General features: G+C 37.3%; 1 protein-coding gene and 1 long non-coding RNA gene across 3 annotated transcripts; one reads left to right on the top strand and one right to left on the bottom strand.

Moving 5' to 3' along the window:
• Positions 1-12,917: 12,917 nt before the first annotated feature.
• LOC124170890 (chromobox protein homolog 1-like) lies at positions 12,918-25,566 on the bottom strand. 2 transcript variants are annotated; one of them, XM_046549930.1, is made up of 6 exons: positions 25,412-25,566; positions 24,280-24,332; positions 17,802-17,955; positions 17,005-17,158; positions 16,569-16,666; positions 12,918-14,195 (listed from the first exon to the last, which is right to left on the bottom strand). In XM_046549930.1, exons 2-6 carry the CDS (start codon positions 24,287-24,289, stop codon positions 14,042-14,044), a joined length of 570 nt encoding a protein of 189 aa, XP_046405886.1. In that variant the 5' UTR covers positions 24,290-24,332; positions 25,412-25,566; the 3' UTR covers positions 12,918-14,041. The 2 variants fall into 2 exon arrangements, with proteins under 2 accessions (XP_046405886.1, XP_046405877.1); XM_046549921.1 differs by having other exon boundaries at positions 17,802-17,958.
• On the top strand, positions 17,967-19,748 carry LOC124170898. Its single transcript, XR_006867607.1, has 2 exons — positions 17,967-18,094; positions 18,167-19,748. It is a non-coding gene; the product is annotated as an uncharacterized LOC124170898 (long non-coding RNA).
• Positions 25,567-25,722: the final 156 nt, after the last annotated feature.

A 25,722-nucleotide genomic window follows, 5' to 3' on the forward strand; every position in this document is an offset into this window, starting at 1 on the left:
TTAAGGTAGTTTTATTCAAACTGATTATACTCTTATACAAGACTATTTCATCTTACGATATAAAAAAGTTACAATTGTGGATCTGCAATGTTTGGTAATACGGGCGGCCTCGCATGGAGGGGGGCGTGCCACCATATGTATCCGCCAGGCTGTTTTACACGGGGCACGGAATTGCGCAGGTAAGAACTGCATTAATTTCTAAAATGACGTGGAATTGCGCGAATGCATGAACGAAATTAGAAAAGGGGCTATTATGCCATCTCACATCCACGCATTCTCGCATGTGTTCTAGCAATTCACCACTTTACACGACGCAATTTTGACTGCGCCTTCGTACACACGTCAGATCGTGCAAGTACGTGCCCCGTGTAAAACGGCCTTAACCGATATTTCTCCTCTCACTCACGCAGTGGTTCAACTCATAGGTTGATTTGATTAGGTGAGGGAAGACACCATTCCCATTTCAGCCACAGTATTACGAAGTTTACATATTTAGGATAGGGGGCTTGCTCCTATCCCTAGAACACCTTGCACTTGGATGATCTTTACTAACATGTCCGACGGCTTCAACATGGGTTGGAATCCTGCACCCCTCAGTGAGTAGCCAATTACTATATACACATAATGTTACCACGCTCTCCTATCGTCTTCTAACTCATCGACCGCGCCATGCTAATCTTGATTTAAATTCCTGGTCCTTGCATAGGTTCATTCAAGGCAGAAGAATGATGATGAGACCATTAACCATTTTTATTTCCCATTAAAGGTCCTTTTTGGATCAAGTTGCCATGTTTTTGAGCTATTGGCAGCGAATAATCGGAGTTCTTTGAACACTCATCGAGAACACTATTAAGTTGTAAGCATCACCCACAGCTCCATAATAGTTTATATGGACCCACTGCACCACCCCCGTGAGCCCGGTTTTTACGACGATATAATAGGGTACTGAATCGTTACTCTCATTTCGGGAAGAACTTTTCGATATACAACTGTCGCATTTTAATTCAGGCAGGAATAACTCTATGGAGGATATTTTAAAATATTTTTTACCATCCAAGCCGATCTCTTGAGTAACTTGCGAAATCGGTTCGATGTGAATGATCGCGCTTCCTAAGAAGACAATTTGGAGATTTGAAGTCCTACAACAGGTATCACATTAAGTATCCACCTCGACCCTTGGTAGACGATTATCGCTGCGGATAAAAACTTCTTTTTTGCATACACAAATTGAGCTTTCAATAATCTCTTTATTCTGAACCACATCTCCGTGTACTCTACTTCAGCATCTCAAGGCCTAATTACATTGGTGTATCCAGGAATATTCTTCTGGGGTGTCCAAAATCAGGGGGTGGGGAATTAAAAAAAAACGGGGTACGAAGTAGAGGGTTTTAAACTAATTTTAACACCTTTCATAATAGAAAAAACATTTTTCAAAGAAATATTTTCTAAATCTATGATTTTTCAATATTTTGTTTTATTTTCTGAAGCAAAGTAATATTTTTTTTTTCGGAGGGGTAGGGGGTTCCGGACACCCCGGACCTCCCCCCTGGCTACGCCACTGCCTGATTACATGGTACATTAACCCGTACGAGATAATGTCTAAATGCATGAACGATTTTGGTGGACCAGAACGGGAAATAAACGATTGCATGAACCAAATTAGAACAGGTTCTTTTTTCTGAAAATGCATTCGCGCGATTCGGGTGGTTACACGGTGCAATTTTGCGTCCATGTACTCGATCATACATTTAGACATTAACTCGGGTTAATTAAGTACGGGTTAATTTACCATACATTCAGGCTAGTAGCGGGTACAGAAAAATCTCAATGTTGTGGGGGGATACTTTCATCTACATCTACATAATACCCCGCAAGCCGCCTAAAAGGCGTGTGGCAGGGGGTGTTACGACACCAGCCGTTTACAGCCCAAAAAAAATGAAGTGCTCTAACTAGGTTGGGACTAGCGTTTATTAAAGTCCTTTATGGTTCGGGGGAAAAACGAATGCCCATATCTATCCGTTCGGCAAAACATCTCTCTTAATTTATCGCTTCTATCGGACCTGGAAATATGGTGTGGCTCTAATATTATGTTCTCTGTGTCGCTCTTAAAGATATCGATTCTCAATTGTTCAAACAATATAAGCCTAGCGCGCAGCCTCCGAGTCTCCAATGGCTCCCAGCCTAATTCGCTTAACATCTGGGTAACACTGTATATACGCCCGTAGCCGTTTTTGACGAAACGCGCAGCCTTCCATTGTATTTTATTCAGTTCGCGGATTAAGTCTTTCTGCGCCGGATCCCATACGCTCGCTCCATATTCAAGGTGCGGTCGGACGAGAGCGAAATAGCACCTTCCTTTTACTTTCTCATCCGAAAATCTTCCCACAATACGCTTGACGAATCCTAATTTCTTCAGGGCTATGCCGCAAATATTCTTTATACGTGTTCCCCACGTGAGGCTCGAGATTATCGTAACTCCCAGGTACTTCACTTCGTCAGTTGCCTTTATGTTAATACCATCCACTGCATAAACATGGTTAAAGCTGGACAAATTCCGCAAGAAATGTACCGCCATGCATTTGCTCAGATTAAGTTCAAGTCCCCACTCTTGGCTCCACAAATGAACGTTTTTTAAGTCAAATGATAGAATTTCATAGTCAGAGTGATAACTAATTTCGCGATATATGACAGCGTCGTCAGCAAATAAACGTATTTTACTGCTAATGCGGGAGCAGAGATCATTAATGTATATAATGAACAACAGGGGGCCGATTACGCTTCCTTGTGGAACACCTGATGTAACTTTTACAACATCATAGCTAATTCTGTCAAGAACTACTTTTTGTTTACGATCTCTGAGAAAGTCGCGTATCCAGTTTACAACTGTTTCGTTTAATCCTACTTTGGGGAGAGGGCCGAAAATGATATCTTGAGCTACCTTTACTATTATTGTAAAAAAATAATCAAGTCACAAGCAAAGTTTAAGAAAGTTTTAAACTAGTTAAGTATACACATACGTAAGACAATGCCATCTTATGATATAAAAAAACTTAGTTTTTCCACATATATGTGGAAAAACAAAGTCCATATATATGTGGAAAAACAAAGTTCAATTTTCATTCATCATGAGTAAATTCCATGAAGTGACGCCTCAAACCATCAACGATATAAAAAAGGCTATAATTGGTTGTGGTTTTGCAATGTTCGGCAATGCGGGCGTTCCCGCAAGGTGAGGGGGCGCGCATTATACGGATGGGCCACTGAACCAGGCCTTCTTGCATTACCTGATGCTCTCTCATCTCATGTTCCTTTTTTCCTCCCACACTACCTCCAATTTGATGCTCATAGTTGTTTCGGCTACAATGCACGCTCTCCATTTTGGCCATTAAATTTTTTTAGTCGTTCAAAAAAATGTCATTTGCTCAAGTTATTATCATTATTCCACATTAGTATATATTTTGAGGACATTTATTTCTTCAATTACCTACTAATATTAATATATTGTCTAGTAAAACTTGCAGATGCTTTGATACCTTAATCTGGAGATTGTCAATTTTTCTTGGTGTGCCAAAAGACGATATATTGTTAACTTCCCTTGAATGAAATTACTTGAATGGCAATAGAAAACAAATCAAACTCGATTTATGTTTTTATACAACCTTCAATTACATTTGTAATTTTTTAAATGTGATATTATTTATTTGCGATAGCTTTTTTTTATTATCTCAGGAAAAAATATCACAAACCTGGTGAGATTTCATGCTAGGGTCAGTAGGATTTAGATAAAGGCAGATAATTGATTTCAAAACGTCTGGTTAAATTAATCACAAATATGCGTGAATGCAAATTATGAACGGAGGAAACGCTGCCATGGAATAAAAGGTTTATTTAGCCGCCAATAAAAAAACAGCCTTTTAAGCATATGTATCGATGTAGTGTTCCATCCCATCCCTTCAACCATGAATCCCACGTTTCCCGCCCGCCATCACAGAGACCCCCGTCGCACACCACACGGGTCGCTGGAGCGCAGGGAACCGCGCCGCCGCGTCGGCCTCCCATTGGCCAAGAACCCTAGCGTATCGGACCAATGCCGAAGGGCGGAGTCTGCGATTGGGAGAGTGGGAGGGGCGAGTAAAGGGAGGGGAGGGCGTCGGAGGGAGAGGGGGGTACGAGGTGAGATGAAAGTAAAGTGGAAAGGGGATGTTATGGGTTATATAGCATGGTTCGTGGATGCTACTGCGGTTTGGAAGTGGTGGGTGGCGTTGTATCGTGCCGAGGAGAGGCGTGATGTATGACTACGCCGAACGGTGGCGAGGGAAACGGGACGTCCGAAACACCTGGGCCGTCCTCCAACCTCTCCCCCACACCACGTCACCGCCAAACTCCCCATTAGCGGGGCACCCTTCGCCTTGCGCCAACCGGCCCTTTCCCACACCCACCCCTTTCGACACCCTCCTCCTGTACCCGGGGGGCGCTAAAAAGATTCCCTCCCGCTCTCTCAGATTCACCCCACACCCTCCGGATCCGATCTCAAATGGCTGTTACAACAAATTTAAGCAGTTTGCCGAGCTAAGCGCCTCGTAAAAGATGAAAGCGGGGGCTATAGAATCTCGTGCCCGCTCTCTCTCCGCAAAGGGATGCTGGGGAAGCGAGGGAGGGGAGGAGGGGGAATGTGGGAACGGAGAGGGGGTTTGAGGGAGCTGTAGACGTCTTGCGGGGAGAGGGGGGCGGGGAAGGAAAGGTGCTGAATCGGTAGGCGGGGGCTCATACGTTCGCTTTTAGTCAGTGCTCTCAGCCTCTCATTCTTCGTCGACATTCATTCTTCCGCGATCGGAATGCCTTTTACCGCACAATACCCTCGGTTTGAGACGCCTCTGAGAGCATTAATTGTTCACAAAACTTACTCCTGACGTGCAATTGTGAACATGCGACCCGCATGAATGTGATCGTTTTAAATATATTATTGTACATTTCCTATGATCATGTAATGCGAATGTGGAGAACCTATTTCATGTTGCATGCTGGTGATTGGTCACCCCCTGACAAACATTAAAGGGGGGATTGCAGGGCATTGTGTAGATGACCTCATTTGCCTCATCTTAGTATCCGCCGGCGAAAACGCAAGCCTCTGTGGATGTCAACATGAAAATCACGGATAAAGATGCTTTTTAGTCATGCATTTGAGCTCAAAAATCTTGAAATATTCAGCACGTACATAGCTTTCCATGAAAAATAACAAGCATGGATGTTTTTAATACGGGCACGTATTCATTGAATAAATAATTTCAATTTTGTAATTATTGAGTAGTTTACAAAATCCATTTTTTTCGGTTATCGGAACGAGTAAAATGCAGAAATGCGGTCATCTATCTGCCATGAAAATGTATGAATGAAAACTTGGTACATACATGACGGAATATAAGATGGGCCAATAGTAATTTCTTTCCGAAACTGGATATAGAAGCATCGGTGTGAATAATTTAAAATGCAACCCTGTACATAATTATAATGTATGGCTTTACTCTTATTCTTTCATATCGCATGGTGTTTGAGAATGTACGCAATTATTAATATTTTCGCTGTTAAGGATGAGGATTCAAAAAATATTTACCAGTAGTAGTTGTTGTATTATCATTGCTAGTCAAAATTTCTTATCTGTTTCATAATTTTATTAGCTCTTTCGCAAAAGGTACTTCACATGAATACACTAAACAAAATACATCAAATAGATGCCACTTTTGACCGTGTACTCCTATTTCTTATCTCTTCGCAATAATGAGCGTTTTCCTCCTGCCGTGAAATCCTCAACCTTCTACAATGCATGAACCCTACAATTTTTAAATTGCTTTTAGCTGTTCATCTCGAATTCATCTCGAAGGACCTCATCGCCTAAGTTTTTACCCAAGTCGATGTCATAACGACGGTATTGAGCTGTATTTTTGAATTAACCATGTCCGTACCCAGAGAGGGGCAGGAGGGGGCTAGAAGCAAAACTCCCAAATGTCTTTAAGGAAAATAATATTTTTTCAAGCAAATAATTTTAAAAACCAATAAAGAGCTGTAACAGTTTCCTTAAAATGTTGATTTCATTCACATTTTCCATGCTTAAACCTTACCTACTACTTGAACACCATGGCTTCCCCCCAGTTTTGATCCTTGGTACACCCTAGAAATTAACCACCAATTTGAGAAACTGATGGAAAGGGTAGTGAATTAATAGATCAAGGTTAAGTGAAGAGAATTGCGGCTCTGACTGGCAGCATGTAAGTTGAAATGACTGCTGTCACTTTATCAATCCTTGGGCATGCCAATTTCCCAATAACGAGTTAGAGATGGAAAAATGTCGATTTTTTCGAGCAATCGATTTTAAATCGAAATGAAAAGCTCGAGTTTTAAAACGTCGAAATGTGAACCGAAAGATATATTAATCGTAAAATTCGCGGATTGTTTTTTTAATATTTAAATCTATATAATCTACATGCTTGAAATATTAGTAGGAAAAATTTGCACGCACATTAAAGTTTTGGGATCACCGCTTGGAACCATTCAGCTTAACTAAAACTTTTAAGAAAGATCAACTGATTGAGATTTTTCTTCTTTATCGAGGGCGTTTCTTTCCGATTTTACCGCCCTTAGGAAGAAGTCTTTCACTCGGGACGGATGACGTTGTCACAATCCGGTAATGATGCCACTGAGATCAATCGAAATGGTCAAGATCGAAGTTAAAAAAAAAACGAGTTTGGATTGAAAGTCGAATATCAAGGTCGATCTAGATCTCGTCGATCTTTGACTATGAAAACTCGATTTCCTACTTTAATTAAAATCGTTTTTTTCATCACGAACAGATAGCCCCAAAATCTGCTCTGTAGAAGATCTCTCCATCTTTCAGATTCTCGCCACGTTGATTGCCTGAGGGTGACAACGGGTTCGCCTGGATTCCACCACGAGTCTTCAGGTCGAAGTGCCGATATCGGTATTTTCAACGCGCTCATGTAGCCCTCGTTCATCGCTGCTGCCTTATCAAGAACGCCACGGAAAACTAAGAGATATTACTGCTATAGGAGAATGATCAAGATCACATGGATACAAAAGCAGGACAGAGGACCTTCCTGAAAAAAATTGAGAAGAATACGGGAAGCTTAATCGGTAACATCATGAGCCACGATTGCCGCATACAAACAATCAATCGCAGAAGGATAAGGTAAAGGGAAGGACGGCTGAGATATATGGGGCAGATGTAGGATGTGAAACAAAAGAATAACGTAAGTGTTAAACGACTAGCTGATCGGAAAGCTGAGTAGAGGGCTGCATCAAACCATTTTTGATTGCTACCTTTGATGATGAGAAAGATCAGACTCTGAGAAAGATTGCGTCACTGCGTCCTCTATAGATGCGAATATTGGGGAATTGGATTTTGTGGGAGGGGTAAGATAAAGGAAGGACGAGAAACTGATAAAAAAACACATTAGCCTACGCAGCGTTTATGAATGTGACTAATAATCCAGAGATCATAGTAGGCAATTCAACCCTTCGTAGAGCATGGAGCTGATTCGTACGAGACACTTCCCCGCCAACTATATATCTATGACGGGACCACGACCCCGACGAAATCCTTTGCAAGGTGTAGCTGGATGTATTCCAACTCATTGAAGGCATATTTTATATTTGGAAGCAGATAAAGTAAAACAAAATTAGCCAGCCCGTGCAACCCAATCACCCGAGAATGCCGGTGTTGAGAAAATAAAAACTTTCTGGCCCAAAAATTGTCGATTTAAATACAATGATCTGCTGGCTTGTTATCTTCAAATGCATGATTAAGAGAGCTAACGTCCTCCCGTTATATCCATTAAAGTTTCATCTGGAGGCTTAGTTAATATCTACAACCATTCCAATGAAAATTCACTGAAATTTAAAAAAATAAAGTTAATCAAGGTTAGCGTAGGTCAACATTCATTACAGGCTGTCGCTTAGTGCTCATTATAAATTTTTGCGGTAGAGATCCTTTTCCGCTTTTGAACCCATTAATGGATATTTCTGTGTTACTTCTTACATAATAACAATAAAATAGTTTCTTGGATACATAAATCGAATATCAAGCCACGATTTTTCCATACACACAAATTTTCCAATCAGCACAAAATGCTATTATTCAATAGTACCTGAAATCGCGAAAGTGCCAAGATGCAATCGCAACAAAAACTCTGAATCCGATAAAGGAAAAGAGGACATATCTGCGCAGGTTGTACTTAATTTGGTGTTCGAATGTAACATGCTCTGAGTTTAAAATATTTGCGACATGCCCGAGGGGATGAACATTTTCGTATTTGTAATTATGACGTCTTTAAGCAGCAGAGGCTATCGGTTCCTAAGCATGACTCTATACTCATTTCAATTCAACTCCAACTTGCCGGCGCTGACAATACGCGGTTTCCTCTCTCCCGGCAGCTCTCCATTAATTTCTCCGACTAGTGATATTTACCATATGTCTACTCTGTTGTTATGTGTATCCTGAAACATATGCTACCTTGGCGGGCTTCTTTTCACAGCGCATTGCATAACTTCCCGGAATACTGCTTTGAATCATCCTTTTTTTCATTCAATAAATTCCATAATATATACCCCAACTTTTAAGTCCTTTTGATACAAATTTTCAAGTAGTTCCAATGTATTGAGGATAAACTCTTAGAAAACAGTGTACTGGCTTCAGATAATTGAGACATAACACAGATTTTCACATGAAAAATAAAAACGCATAATACAATAGGGTAGTTCCTTCATCAAAGAAAACGAAAGGCATTGATTGCAATTCGTTACCCACCATTAGTGTATTCATAATATACAAATTATTTGGTTTTAGAAATACCGGTTTAGATGGATGGCAAGGGTCAATTTTATCCTCATTTGAAAAAGGCCAGATTGGCACCCATGTGATGCCACTCCACGTGACGTCACAGGGACCTAGTTTCTATATGAGTAGATAGGAGTTTTACATCGTCTGAGGTTATCAATGCATGCATGAGGCTTAGAGCTCAGGGAAACATGTCTTAATAATCACCTATTAAAACTGGCTGAGGTTGGAAAGTTTTCCTCGTTTGATAAGGTATTGCCAAGCGCTACCAGCTAGCATGGTACTCTGCTACCTGCTGGCATCCTGTGTCATATCAGCCCTCAGAGCCTCGCCCCAAGTTCACCTCACTTGCGGCAGCGGGAACCAGAACGACATCCCACAGAGATTTCCCAGCATTCATACTTACCCATCGCATTTTCGCGCGCTTGAAAATTTTCACTATTCATTTAATAGCAAAAAATAGATATCGTCATTTAAAAATCTAAAAGCGTGAAGTACATACTCCAGGAGTAATAATCTTTCGATTTAGGCAATAAAAAAATAAAAGGAAACCACCCTATTGCACATCCATGTTCTTATGGCGGCCATGGGACAAAGAGCTGTCCTCATATTTCAAACCAAAAAATAGTGTTTAGGCTCCGGTATGAAAAGTTTTTTCAAGTATGAATATGACTATCAGCACTTTTCTTTGATTTCAACAATGGCTTCCTCCATGTAAACTTTGAAATTTAAGGGTGACGAAGCATGACCACAACGTCAACACCCTTCTATAAGTCAACTAACACAACAAACTTAGGCTCGTTCTTTTCCATTCTCTTCTTTATTTGCAGCTGAAGGGATGATATTGCCTTTATTGTGTTTTTGCTTTTTCTGAATCTGTCCTCAACAAGGTATGTACTCTTCTCCTCCAAGTTCTATTCTTCTGTAGATGATCCATGTCAGTATCTCTGATGGAAGTGCAGAAGGGATTGAATTTAGTCCTAAAATTTTCACCTCTCTCCGCTCTTTTTCTCTTGGGATGATCCTCCTGATGTCCTTTAGTATTGCACCGGTTGAATACATTTCACTTATTATTTTGTATAGCTGGCTCAAGGTCGTTCTTCCTACATTTTTAATCATCTCTGCTGGAATATCATCAATACCAGATGTTTTATTTAACTGTTGCAGCGAAATATGATCTTAAATTTGGGGCTCCCACATTGTCTTATCCACTTCCCTTTTGTTCTTAGGCTGTTTCCTTAGTAAAACTCTTCCAGATATTCTTTCCATACCTTCCCTTAGTCTGGTTTTCTATTATTTTTTCCCTAGGGATACTACATTTTATGAAATGATTTCTCACTAAGCTTTTATGAAATTCCTAGAAATGATTCCTTACTCTTCTTTAGGCGGCCTCTACTTTTCCATGCACAAATTATGTTCTGCACGTCTTCACACATATTCTTCAGTAGCTTTTTTCAAGACCTCCTTGCTTAACTAAAAATGTTAACCCTTCTAGTCATTAATCTGTCCTTCACTTGTTTCCATATGCTTGAACCTTCATTTTTCAACAAATTCCAAGACTTCTGGCATGATCTATTGTTTATTCTTATTGACTTTTCTTCTAACAAGAACTTCCTCAACTGCTGCCTGTAGTCAACCGTTAACATTTCATCAGCTCTCTTACATTTGATTTGTTGGCCACAACCTTTCCTATTTTGTTTTCCACAGTTTCTTTAAACACCCGCCTCTTTCAATTTTTCAACCTGCAAAATGTTTTTCACAGATTTCTCCATTTTTTTTTACCATCAGGAAATTTCATAATGACAAAGTTATGGTCACTGTTATTATCTGACCCACTAGCTTTCTCAGTCCTCCACTTGGTTCCTAAAATCTTTGTTTCACTGAAATGTAGTCAATATGGAATCATCAGAGGTCTCAGCAGAGCAGTACAAGGATATGCACCTTGCATGTCCATCTTCATAGACCAAAGTTTTGCCGGAATTTACCTTAGTACGACGAAGTGCAGAGAGAGAATAAAAGGCAATCAAAACCATCTCTCTGCACTTCATCAACCTGAAAAAGCCAGATGCAATGCTAGTGACACTGTCACCTCCTAAGATGGACACGTGGAATGCATATACCATAAACCTCTCGCATCACACCGTGAAAGCCTACAAAAGGATTTCTTCTTTGATCTTCAGGGATTTTCCTACATTATTTAGTTAAAATCCATAAAAACTTGGATTTCATTAAAAATAGATTTTGACGTTAGCTCATCATGCCAATAGACCACATATGGCTCCCTAGTGATAATTAAAATGAACTGAATGTACCATAACGAATGTTATTCAGCTCAGCATTGACCCTCACTTTTGCCTCGAATTCAGGGGCCTCAATGGCCTATCAGATTAGCTTGTTTAAATGGCTAAAAGACTCGTCAGTTGTCAGAAATTAAAAACAAACTGAAGAAAGTCTTTTTTTTCGGGAAAACAAGTCTTCAAATGCCATTTTTTCAGTATTTTCACAAAAACTTGACATTCTATCCTTAATTTGTTTAGTAATTCATCATCAAATAATACTGCTTTTTGCAGTTGTATTTTCATATAAAAACCACACTAACCAAGTTTTAATTTCCAAGGCAAGTGTCCTAACATCAAATTTTTTCGAGGTGCTCATTTTCATGGCCATTTTTGGTCAAATATTATCTACGTGCTAGAGTTCAGTTATTAGAACATAATAAGTCAAGTATAGCACTGTGCTAAAACAAGGGTGTGCGAAGAATTGATGAAAAAATAATTGAGCTACCTGTGCAAAGTCAGAATAATGGAAAATTTAAGTTCAATGTTAGATCAAGGTAGAGTAATCCTCAGGATACAAACATTTCGTTTTGTGTGTAAAATGCATGTTAGTTCAAACTGTTAAGATAGCACTCTGTATGCTTGCTAAGAATTTAGGAAAAAGAGCAAAAAGTGGACTGTAATGTTGATTAAGTACTATATACATATTTATCTTCCTATGCCATTGAAAAAATGTAAATTGTGGCTTATGTACACTTCTTACACTAAAATTTATTTACCTCAATGTACACCATTGTCTTCCCCAAGAATCAAACTTTAAGAAAGTTCTTCGCAAACACATTTGTCGAAAATAAGGAAGTTAAGTAATACCTAAAGGTTATAGATTTATATATCTAGTGAATCGAATACGAAAAATGACTGATGATGCAATTGACAGAAGAATTGAGCGACATCTTTGGAAAATCAGTCGTAACTTAACTAATCTTAACTCTTGATATTACACATCTTCATGTGGCTTAAAAAATAAAATTTTGTTTCGTAGCATTGATTACTCATTTATTTTTTCAAACCTATTTTATTTTGAAGAATTCTTTTAAGAACTAGGCCTGGTTTTTCTACAGAAAAACTTGAGAATAGAAGGTAGCTCAGCCCATATTTAGGGGCTCTTCAAGGGGTAGCGATAATTCTGGCAGTTGTAGGTGTTAAATTTATTTACAAATTTTACAACTTTTTATAAAATCATAGAACAATATATGTTGTCAATACCAATGTAAATTTTGGAATGGACTGAAAGTTATTCTAATGTATTTTTTTAATTGGTCAGATAAAGAAAGGTCCAAATCTATGTCCTTACAAAAATGCTCCATAGCCTTAAATATCTACACCAGTCCATCAAAATGTCAGATAATTAAAATATCATCAGTTACAAACAGACTAGGACATCGTTTAGCAATCATTTAAATACTAAGGTCATATTTTGTAACAAAATCTTTCAGCATGCTGCTTCAATGGCTGTCACCTTAATTGTGTAATCGAAGTTACCACTCATTTATTGCCGAATATGGAACCAACCAAATTATTACCTAAGTTATTTAGTTCAAAATAACTAATTACTTAAATTCAAGAACAAAAACTTACAGAAACAAGTTTAGGGGACACTTCACATGAAGTATTACTTAATTCATAGCTTCAAGGTTATTTTCAGAAGTAAAAACTGGTGGTTCCTGGGTGTTAGGACTGAGTATTGATCTCTCAACAGGATTAAATCAGCTTGTATGAATAACAGCCACATATCACACTACTGAATGACATGATTCAATTTATTACTTTCATTTGTTAGATCTTGGAGGAACAAATTCAAAGTGGACAAGAAAACCTTTTTTCAAACAATCAATCATGTAAATGCCTTAAAAGACACACAAAAGAATACTCTACAAAGACTGCTCTGAGCATGAGAAAACAATATGACTTCCATGGCATCATATTTCATCTGTCTTAACTGATACCTTATTTTTTCCCACCAATCAAAATCCATCCTGTCCACTTCAAAAGTAGCAATATTAAACAGTGAACAATGAAATCATGTCATACATCAAATATAGGTTAGTTTGAAATTGTTCCATATGGAAGTAGAGAGAACACACATTTGGTTTTTGACCATATATTTAGGAAAATTAAAATATTACATAAAATGTGTGAGAACCAACTACCATGCAAAAATTTCCGTCCTTGACGCCAAGTGACACACATGTTAAAAATCTGCATTAAAAGCATTCTCTTCCAACACAGTTTCCTGGAAAGGAATTAACATATGTGACGCATGCGACATTTGGTCATAAAAAGACAGTAAACACTAGAACGGTCCATATTGCAAATGGGTCATTCAGACCATAGGGAAAATTAATTTCTTTCCTGAAAAAAATTAATTATGACAGATACAATATCAGTAAGCATATATTTACGAAACACATGGCAATTTAAGCATCATGATTTATCTGTCTCAAATACTAAAAATGTATCAGGGAGCCAATTTTGACTGTAGTAACATTTGCCAAATTATTAGAGAATGGTCAAGGCAAGAATGTCTTTCAGTACCTATGCACAAATGCACTGATATTGTGTTTCAAGTCACATCACATACAATTCACTGATTACTCCTGCTTCCCCAGAATAGGAGTGTCTAATTGTAAAAAAAATATGGATGAAATTCAAATAATACCAAAATCACAAAATTATAAATCAGAAACAGGTATTTTTTTCAGGATTGAAGTCCGTCCCGTCCAATGAAGTTAAACACAGTAAAGTCTACCACTGAGATGGCTCTGCATGTATCTTCCTCTGGTGACATCTTTCATGATTAACTTCCATGATGAATGAACTTTTGATCAAACAATGCTTGAATGGATCATCAGATTTGTTAATCCGCTTGACATTCTTTTGTACCAGATCCATCATCTTCATGAGTTGATGTGTGCCAGGTCAACCTCTCCTCATAGAATTGAATCACAATCTGTGGGCAACGGACGTTAGCTTGGCGAGCAGGCACCAAGTCTGCTTCATCTGTTCCCTTCCTATTCGAAAGAGAGACAGAGATACTGTAAATTATGAATATCTGTAATACTTATGGAACAAATCATAAGACTCTATCGAATTGAGAGAATAATTACACTAACAGGGTTTGGGAAGCAAACAACAATTTGACAAAATACTTTCTATAAAAACGGAAAAAAAATAGGTCCAGTAGTATACCAAGAGGGGAGAAGGACCATATATGATATACAGCTGAGCACCCTGAATCCAGATTTCCCTAATCCAGGGACCCCCATGATTCTTCAAAATTCCAAGTGGTGCTTAGCAAGGAGCATAATTTTTTGCTTAATTTCTGCAGACGTGTTCACCAGCTGAAACTGTTTCCCACTCTAAACAAATATTCTCCAGGACACGCAGTTACCCTTATAACACTTAATTGCCAAGTCAGAAACTGCTACATGCACTGCCAATGTCATGCAGGCAAGGCTAGACCTGCACACCTGGCACATTGTCCTGCCGTAGAGCAGATGGAGGACGAGCATGAGTACCTATCAGAGGACTTTTTAAATAAGTACTCTTTATTACTTATTGTAAAAATTATAGTACGATTGTTGGAAAGTACTGTGCAATGAAGACCTCTATTAAATGATTGAAAATGCAGCTATCCATAAATATATTGGGTCACTACCTTGTTGCCAAGACAAGATAGTTATGTTGCAGAGATGGGCCGTAAAAGATGGATAAGAAGAAACGGTGAGTCAGCTTTGTTGTGGCTCATACAAGGAAACCCTTTTCCCACAAAAATCTTCTCCTAAGGCATCCAACCACGAATATTACATCAGAGGATTCTCATGCCTGCAGCTCCGTGTGCATTAAAACCAGATTTCAAAATTGCCACTTGCGATGCTACCAATCATCTATATCTACTTTTCTTGAGGAAATAAATGACAGTCATACATAACTGAGTCAATAAATCATATAAACCACACATTTAATGCATGCAAGACAATCGTCAACTGAAAAAGACCACTTCTACTACTGTTAATGGCGAAAGGTATACTAAGTCATAGCAAGATACAGCTGCATAGTGGCACTGCCGAATAAAAAGCACGCGAAACAGCACCAGGTATAAAGCTTAACCACCATGTACCTGGGTCTCCTTCAATAGTCCCTTGCTTCCACCTCACAATTAGTTGCTCTTTAAGTATCGACAGGTATTCCCACTGATGGAAGCACCCGCGAAGCGGCAAGTGTTGATGGCGCATGCATAACAGACTGTTCACATGACACAGCGTACATGGATTGCAAGGGATTTTTAATGCATACAAATGTTATATTTACTTTATTTTTTTACTAATGTAATGTTTGATATTCTGTTATAATCTCCATATAGGTGCTGTATCCATTCTTTTCACTCTGCTATTTTGCAATGCTACATGCAATGGCAGAATGACTGCTAGTAACTTTAGAAACAATTTATTTCTAATAAATTATAAATTCTCAGAAAATTAAAAAATTAATTTAAAGTTCAACTCATCTTGTGATGAATTATCATATCCCATCATTAAAACATTGCAGATTCCAAATTGTGCAGAGTGGACTTGTGACGTTAACACCGTGATCGGTAAAACCAACCCTGAATTTTGCTCAGAGAAGATGGCTTGGTGCTGACATCGGTTAAAACGCCTGAATGGCAATTGGGAGATCTGGGTTTGCATTCCAGTTAAGCCAAATATTTTTTCATGGCGAGCTTCATCCTTGGTGTATACAAGCTTGTGATGATCAGTTTCATTGAAGACTACAGCTTTGCTTCATGCACCTTCCTAACAGAACTTCTTACATCGCACTTTGACAAGCATGTCTTTTGATGATTTATTGGACTGAGCAATTTTTTATCACAGCTGAATTCAAAAACAGCATGGATAATTGCAGCCCCAAATTACAGAATCTGAGCTTTTATCAGTAACTTACCATTACCAACACACAAGATACATAAAATTATTATTGTATTTACATTTATCAAAACCCCACAAAACAATGACTTAAAAATTTTTGAATGTGGATATGTGCGATTAGGACCATAAAGAATGATACAAATGAGTTTTAGATTCCCTTCAGTCTTGGTAATGAATATTCACTTTTTCATCAAATTTTTATGGAACTTTTTTCAATCATATTATTTTCATTAAAAATTTGAAAATACAACAATAGGCAATAGTAAACAATGAAAATCACCTTTGTAGTTACCCAGCTATTTTATGGCCAAGATTATGTGATGACAGCCTTGACCTAAGAGGAGTGTTTCTTACTGCTCATTGGTTTAAATGCCCAATGATCTGATATAATAGTAAGGAGTGTAAGGGAATGAGTAAACAGTTGGCTATAGTTCATAAGCAGCGACAGGAATATCTTACCATTTCATCAGGAACATTAGCTCTCCACTGGAATCAGTAGCACCAATTATTTTCTCTGGTTCAAGTGATCTGTCAAAACCTCGAGGCTTGTTGTCATCCTGTTCCAAAAAAATGTAAATTATCAATTCAATGAAAAAAATCGAGGCAAAGGAAAAAAGGTAAGGAATGATTTAAAACCTCATTAATAAACAGGCTTTGATATAAGAAGACTTGGGAGATACAAAATACCCTATTTCGCATATTAAAATCTAATTTCAATTAAAAATCAACAAAAATTAGTTTGTATACATGATTTCTATTAAAATTGATTTTTACTGTAACAATAATAAGTTGATATCACATTGAAACAACCATTCTTATTAATTTCTCACATTAGAGAACTTCACAAACAGATTAAAAGATTAAGACAATATGCCAAGCAAATGCCATTCCTCACCTCCACCATGTGCTTTTTCTTGGGAGGTTTTTTGTCCTCAATATTTGTAGATGCAGGCTGTTTTTTGCCCCTTTTCCCCTCTAATTTCTTCTCAAAAGCTGATATAAGATCGGGGCAATCCAAATTTTCCATGGGTTCCCATGTGTTGTCTTCACTGCAAACCATCAAACAAAAAAATTATTAAAAAGCTGAAGCTATCTCATTTACGAAAGCGTCAACAAGACGGTGGCCAAAAGGAGAATAGATTATGTATTTTCAGCTTTAAAGGCTATTCAATTACAATAGCTTAATTGGATTGGCAATACTTGTTTAGTTCATCATTAGCATTGAATCTTCCAAGAAAACTTTTTTTAGAAATGAAAAATAGTGTCTAACACAGACAATTGGGTTGCTACTTCATACATGACATCTCCTGCACCATCGTTTCCACTAAGCGACATGAAGAGGCTTGCCAAATCGATGAAGGACGAAAACATTTGGTTCCCATAAAAGAATCTTTGAAAATTGCACTTAATCAGAAATTTAAAGAATATAACTAAACTATATCATTGAAAGCACATTCTCAAATACAACAGAAGCAAATGATAATTTGAGCAACCAATAATAAAAAAAGCAGAATTAGTTTTGTTATCATACGTGAAAACACTGATATCTGCATGACCAGTCCTCAATGTTCAGGGCACAAAACATGGAGATAATTGCGATCAGTCTGCAATGTGTTAAGAAGCTCCATTGCAATAGAATATCCTGTAGCAATAAGTAGAGGGGCATCAAAACTTCCAACCATGTGAACTTACTTGGAGTAACCTTTCCACTTCAGCAAGTACTCAACTTTGCCATTCTTAACTCTTTTATCCAACACCTTCTCCACTGAAAATGTTTCCATTGGTTCTTCCTCCCCTGCAGCAGATGCCGCATCTAAATCCTTCTGCCGCCTGCTTGTTCCCGTACCTTCTGTGAAAAACATCCATAACTTAGACTGAAACAGCAAATGGCTATCAAACAAATGATCAATTTAATACTCGTCAAGTAAAATTTGGGTGCATGCAAAATAACATTCCAAACTAGTGATACAAAGGATAGGGACTAGGTATTAATTTAGTAATGAAAGTAACTACGGATGGTCGGATCGGATACATTGGATCCAAAATTTAGGGACTAGGTATTAATTTAGTAATGAAAGTAACTACGGATGGTCGGATCGGATACATTGGATCCAAAATTTCAAAATTAACCTTCAGTGAATGCAACATTAGAGTGGAAAGGAGTTCAAATTCTCTCTTCGCATGCACCAATACACTGTGACACTTGTCTTACTCATGAACCTTTTTCAGTGTACCAATTCCCCCCATTTCTGGAGGCAACTGCTATGTGAGTTACATATTAGACCCAAAGATCTCTTACGATAGCTTCCCGCAATTGGATCACATGGGAGAGATTAAAAAAAGAATGAGACCAAACTAGATGCATTTCTGACAGTACCTACATTTCTAATGCTCCAATTGATTGACACAAAGCTTCCTAGAAACAACAAGGCTAAACCAATACCCAATACTGTCCAAACAGCACAATTTTCAAACAAGCGTTGCATAAGCACAACCACACAAGACGAGACAGGCTGGAAACTAGAACTGCGTACACCACGTAGCTCGCCCAGCTTCGCCTTGAAGCCTACGACATCACCAAGTTGAAAGTTCGGACTTGTTGGTCCCCTGGCTCCTTCGTTCGTAACCTCATTGCTGGAAAGATAGAGGGAGCGCATTCCTTCCCCTCCACATGTTTCTGCTGCCTAACCCCCAAACCCCACACTAAGCAGTCATCTCATTCCTCTCAAGTCCACTGCAGTTGATGCTTATATAACTCTTGTGTTGTGCAGTTGCAATTTAATTCAATGATAAACAACAATAATAAAAACGTCTCCATAGAATGGAAACATTTTCATTTGGATAGAGAAACTAAACATATGCCATTGACATACAAGTCAGTATGCGATGAGAAAGTAATAAAATTCTGGGGAAACTTGAGTGAGGAAAATTAAAAAATATTCAAATGTGTATGACAATCAAATTAGCATACCTTTTATTAAGCACCCTGAATAAACCCAAATAATTATTTCATTTTATTAGCAGGCAATTAAAAAAGCATTTAGATCCAAAAATATCCAAAGATCCAATACCTGAAATCAAGGATCCAATCCAAACATGGATTCGAAAAAATCTTGAATCCATTCATTACTAAAAGTAATTATTCTTTCATGATCCAACCCCTGTTGGACATTGCTATTTTTACTCTTTAAAATTGCCCTGAGCATTAATTTTGCATACAAGTTAAATAAGTTCCTTGTTTATGTATAATCAATATTCATTTATCAATATTATAAATATTTTATTCAGAGATGTAGTTTTATGCATATTTTCTAAGCCAAATAGCACAGAGATATATATGAGAATGAAAAACTACATCATCAATAGGCTATCTGAGCAAATCCCTGCAAGACTGAATGTCCTCTTTGATCCTCTGGAGTTTATTTTTTAATCATTACCTACAGACAGAACTTTCTTTTATCTTTTTAAAAAAGTTAATCTGATTTTTCATTGCCAACATATAAGGCCCTTAAATTGGAGAGAAAGTGAGGATCACTGCTAAACTGAATTATAACAATTACAGTAAATTTTTGTTTACCACAGGGGGCAACATAAATGGCCTAATGGAGAGATTAGCCAACATCACATACAAGTTATTACGCATTTTAACAAAATAATATCGCATTTTCTGCTGTTTCAGGATTGACAAAGCAGTGCACAAGAAAATCCTGACTAGGTCATTGGTATTTTCGCTCTTAAGACCTGCCTCTGGTAACACTGAACATATTATGGTATGTTTCATAAGTTAAATAAGTATCTTTTTTAGGTTAATGCCATTTCAATCAACAATTCTCTAAAAAATGTCATTAAAAACATTTTCACAGTTTAAAGCATAAACAAGAAAGTTATCGAAGCCATATAGCACACAAGTATACACCAGCATGACAAACTGCATTGCCTAATGATAATTCATTACACAGTACACTCCCGATTACCCAGGCTATTGATGAGGAGAGACAGCACGAATAATCGCAAAACATGGATAACCCAAACTTTCACTTAAATGTCTTACAATGTTCATAATTTACCTCCAATTTTCTTTTTTTATGACGATCGTGGAAAAAATTGAGCGAGAGTGAAAATCATGAACGAATAATCTGCAACCCGGATAAACCACAGCCGGATAATCGGGAGTCTGCTGTTTGTTGATTTCATGACCACCTCTGATTGTACCAAGGTAAAGACCTAACCGACTGCAATATAAGTCACTAACAAGCAGTTCCACCAGTGGTACAGCGAATTGGAGGACATTCAGATAGGAGCCTAGATTATGACAGCATGTATGCTAGCCACATAGATTTTGAAAAATCTTTCGATTGACAGGAAAACATAAAACTAATTGATATTATTACAGAAATAGGAGTACCTGTGCCAGAAAGATACGCCAATTATTTATCATCCCTTTGAGACCTTAACTGCAAAAGTGAAAGTAACCAGCATGGGCGAGCTTTGGCTGAGAGATGAGACAAAGCATTCCCATGTCATTGCTATTAAACTTTAATACAGACGGTAATGAATGCTTTGAAGGAGTTAGATGCTTTCGCTAATGTTGGAGAATTGATGATGTTCAAATCAACAAGGTTAGCAGATGAACAAACATCCATTGGCTACTCCGTGCAATGTTAGCTTACCACGGCAGATGCACTAAGATGCATCCCTTATAAAAGTAGATGTTTTATTGATATAGGGCGAGGAATATAGTATAAAGATAAATTATAACAATAAATAGGTCACGCTGATTTGTAAAGGTGAGAGAGTAGGAATTGGGAGAATATACATAAAAATTTATGATCTCAAACTTTATGAGATGATTGCCTTGCTAGATCGAGAAGAATAGGCAAGTAAACCTTGAGATACAGAGCACTACACTTCACTTCACGGAATCATGGTTACTGATGAAGAGGGAAAAGAAAGACTGGTTGCTCGAGATGTGTACCAGAAGAACAAATAAGGTTGTATTGATAGAGAGAGAAAGGACAGGGGCTAGACGATGGGATGAGAGAGAATTATTTTGTATGATGCAAGGAGGAGAAAGAGGGTTTGGATGGATTTGAATAGATAGTGAACAGGGACATGATGCTTAAAACCGTAGACGGGAAGGTTAGATACTCGGGGAAAGATGTCAAGAGCAAGAAGTAAGTGGTGAGAAATTGAACAGGGTTAGTGTTAGTTAGCTAGAATGAAAGATAATATATCGGAATTTATTTAGATGCATAGATATAGAGAATATGTATAATTATGAAATTAAGAATGAAGTTTAATCTGGGAAAGGGATAGACTGGAGTGACTATCATGATTATTTACCTAAACTCACATTAACCAGTAAAATACTTTTAAAATCAAATTCAACAGACTTTTGGCCATCTGGGGATCCATTCCACAGAGCTTATCTTTGGGGATACATAATATTACTGAGGTATCATTCTCAACTTAGAAATTTCTATGAAGCTACACACATTGCTATCATTGATGAATGTAACATAAGCCCAGAGAATTAATTTTTTTCAATTCCAGCATCCCTGAAGGGGATCTCGAAAAGACAGTTCCAGAAGACGTATGCACGGCGAGAATTGCTTTGCACGCATTGTGTTGAAGCAGAAGGGTACTATTTAGCACCTGTACCAATTTGTCCAATGAAAAAATTTTAATTAATTCCGTCCTACTAATTTTTTTATCATTCCATGTATTTGATGAAGGTAACCCACAAAAAAGTCATTAAAGGAAGGTGTTATCTGGTGAATAACAACATATTTCATTGGTGCATTTTATTAAAATTGTAGAGTGGGTAAAATTTAATTTAAAAAAAGCTATTTGTAATGTTGTTCTCTCTATAATCTTTTGACCCTAGAAGCTAAATGTTAACATTTAAACTATTTTTAATGATTCATTGCAGTAGCCAATTAAACAATGAGTACAGTGATATATAACACGACCCCATTGAGCTTCGGCAGAATTTTATACAAATGCTTTAAGTTCAACGATCTACCCTTTAAGCGCCGATAGTAGTCAAGAGTTAATATATTTGCTACGCTGAGGAAGTTATAGGGTAATTTGGTGTTTGTTGAGTTTCTGAATGTTAACCAGTACATCCATTAGCGGGAAAACTGGCCTCAAGGTTCAATAAATATGAAAGATTTTTCTTGCCACCTATGCCTAGCAGTTTCTATTACTCAAATTCAATAACACTATTTACGTACACCTGACAATACCGGTTTATTTACGTACACCTGACAATAAGCAGAGATTTCTGCAATCAGAACAGTAATTCCACATGTTACAACATTTTTTACAGCTGTATACTTGGCTCTGTGAGAGTGGTATTGCGTCCTCACTCCCTAATCTAAGGTTAATTGTTATTTTACCATCTTTGTAATAACTGTGATTTTCCTACGTGGCAATAGCTGGCAAGGTCTTCACCGATCCACATTCCTACATCCACGAGTGAAAGATTGCAATATACATTGCCGGGCAGCATGCAACTAACATGGCTCTAGATTTCCATATTGGTGTATTGCCGTAAAGATATTGGTCAAAACACAAAGTGTATAGAAGCAGGAACTCTACATCCCAAAAAAAAACAAGAGCTATTTGGTATTATAAAGGCTATCACTTGCTTCACTGAGGTTTGACTGTATTGCCTCAATTTATACCAAACGATGTCGCACCATGTCGAACCCACTGTCCAAAATTAAATGGATGTGGCATTTTCTTAGCTTATTATCGAAAATACGGAGATATTTTTTTTCAACCACCCAAAACAGGTTTTTCTTAAGCTACATATACCTGCCAGTTCTAAATTTGCACATTATAACCACCCATTCATCTGTTGCAGGGCCTATCATTAAATCAATATAGGCCTGTAAACACAAATGCTTAGGGTCTCCACATATTTCTCATTCATCACATTATATACTGCTCCTTCACCATTTTTCTATCCTTTTTGAGCATTTATACCAATGCATTTCAGTGTGCTCCCAAGTCATTGTAAGGATGCCATAAGTCTTAATTGCAAGAATTCTATTCACAGTGTAAAAATGAAATATAATCAGAAATATAAAGTTCATAAGAGCATAATTAGAAGTAGAAGAATAAGTTTTAAAAATTACTACATAGTTGGGTTTCATCATCACCAGCTCCTATCCCCACTGCCATTCTATATACTCGTTCAGCAGCAAATCCATCGTTATATTCATGGAATTGCATTGACCCAACTGACGAATTGATGACTGACCATATTAATTATGGAACACCCCATGAAAAAAGGCCCTTGAAAAGGCTTGGGTCACATTTAACACTGTGAACAGAGAAAATGAGGAGGAAAAAGTCTATCAATTATGATGTATCATATATTCCTCTCCATCGGAAGGAAATTTTTGCATAGGATGTTGCCTAAACTCTTCTAGGGACTCTATAAAATACTAAAAGTTGTCAGACAATTTTCTACCCTAAAAAGGTATCAATACAAAAATATATGATGTATTAAGCCAAGAAGTGACTCAAGCACGCAAGGGCTTACCCAGGATCAAAACTAGGGGGGGCAAGCCGTGGTTGTTCAAGTTATCGGTGAGATTTATGCACGGAATAGGTGAATGAAACTAACATTAAAAGGAAACTGTAACAGCTATTTATAAGTTTTTTAAATTATTTGTTTGAAAAAATATTATTTTCCTTAAAGACATTTGCGAATTTAGCTTCTGGGGGGGGGGGCAGCTGCCCCCTCCTACCCCTCGCTGGGTACGCCCATGCAAGGGATATCTTGCAACCAAACATTAACTTATAAATTACTTTAAGTCGTAAAATATGTTTATTTCCCAGTGATTTAACCTTACCTAACCTTAGAAAAAATCTATATTTTTTTTTGTAATTCCAATAACACAACAGTTCCTGCCATTCACATTTTATTTGGTGGCTAGCTGAATGAGATTTTATGGTGATCAAAAACTATTGTATTCACAATTACAAAAACGAAGTGAACAGGTTGACAATAGGGACAGTTTGAATCCAAAAGGAGGCAAAGGTGGTATCAAAACAACATTAGAAGTTAAAATGAAGTAGAATAATATTGAAAGATTCCATTTGATACAGTAATTATGATGTACATAAATGTTAAATTAGATACAATTAACAATACCTTTCGACATCTTGCGCCGGTGTGCTGAAGGGGTACTTCAAGTACAAGGGAAGCTGAAAACAAGATTTATTGAAGTTAACTTAGTCAGTACAATGTAATGTGCTCTATCGTCATTACAATTATTAAACAAAAATATTTTATCTTGTATACCAACTTGTAACAAGATGTAAATGGACTTAATGTGATTCCAAAACAACAAAATAATGAAGGGTCCCTTCATAAAAAAACATGGGAAATGAAATAATTTCACACTTAGTACACAACAACAGTTACTAATCAGTCAACAAGCTGAATGAAATGGCGTCATTAGAACAAAAAAAATGGCAAAATGCAACCCACCAACATGTACTTTCATGAAATTTAGCACTCTTGGTAAGTTTACATACATGATGACTTGTTTTAAATTTCAGGCCGCATTCATACGCCGTTTCAGAACTAATGCAACCCTATTTGCAATGTAATATATTCTAAATACTCACCCGTGGCTGTCACGAATTTCGTGAGAACCTACAATTTGTATCATTTATCCCAAACTTCAAGTAGGAAGGGTGTGAATATTACTGTACTTATGCAAATATTTCTGCAGAAAACAAATGTTGTATCACATTTACTTTGTTCATATGATGAAAGGTAATTTAAGACTTGAAAATAAATATATTACTCCTTCAAAACTCCACACCTTCAATTAAAAATTACTGTGTACAGACAACTGTCAATGTTGTTAGCTTAACATTTCCACTTACTGTTGAAATTACGCAGCGGAATCATAGAAAACCTAATGAAGCATGATTTGTTTCTTGAATCATTAAAATATTATCATCAAAATTTAAAACAATGCGTCTACCTTCCGCATGAGAAACTAACGCAGGGCGAGGTGAAATTTCTTTTCAGAAGAGAACAGGTCCAGAATCTATCAAATTACAAAAATATTCAGCAACTTAATGATGTAAATTTACGAATCAATTCAAAATTATCAAGGGTATTCTCATGATTTGGCACATGTCATTAAAAAATTCATTGTTTTGAGTGCCGCGTTAAATCAAGGGTCAAAATCGAATATGATACCAAATAATATCCCAAAGACAATACAAGAAAAGAAGATAATCAAATGAGCTTTAAAGATTAACCGTACCTTGTAATCTGGTTTTCAAATATATCAACCGCCAAGTACCGCTTTAAGTAAAATTCACGTGCAACAAGCTTCAAGGCGGTTAAAATATGCTTCAGTGAAGGCAAATCTCACCGATTCTACCGATCGCACGCTATCTGTTCATCGGTTCCCGAACTGGCCAGTTGAAGGCGCCAAAATGCAAAATGATAATTTTGTTAGAATATTCTGAAGAAAAAGACCTTGCAATGACTTTAAAATATATTTTAATATTTTAATGATGCATCTGATCATGAAGAACTTGTCATATTCTCCCATACAATACAAATAGTTGC

This window comes from Ischnura elegans, chromosome 1, assembly GCF_921293095.1.
Source record: "Ischnura elegans chromosome 1, ioIscEleg1.1, whole genome shotgun sequence".
Taxonomy (NCBI): domain Eukaryota; kingdom Metazoa; phylum Arthropoda; class Insecta; order Odonata; family Coenagrionidae; genus Ischnura; species Ischnura elegans.

Bases quoted from the DNA above. Each gene is read 5' to 3' on its own strand.
- LOC124170890 (XM_046549921.1), bottom strand. The intron at 17,159-17,801 runs GTAAGTTCACAT...GATGGTTTGCAG, and splicing joins AAGTGGAAAGGTTACTCCAA to TGAAGACAACACATGGGAAC. The intron at 14,196-16,568 runs GTAAGATATTCC...TCTTTCGAATAG, and splicing joins CTAATGTTCCTGATGAAATG to GAAGGGAACAGATGAAGCAG.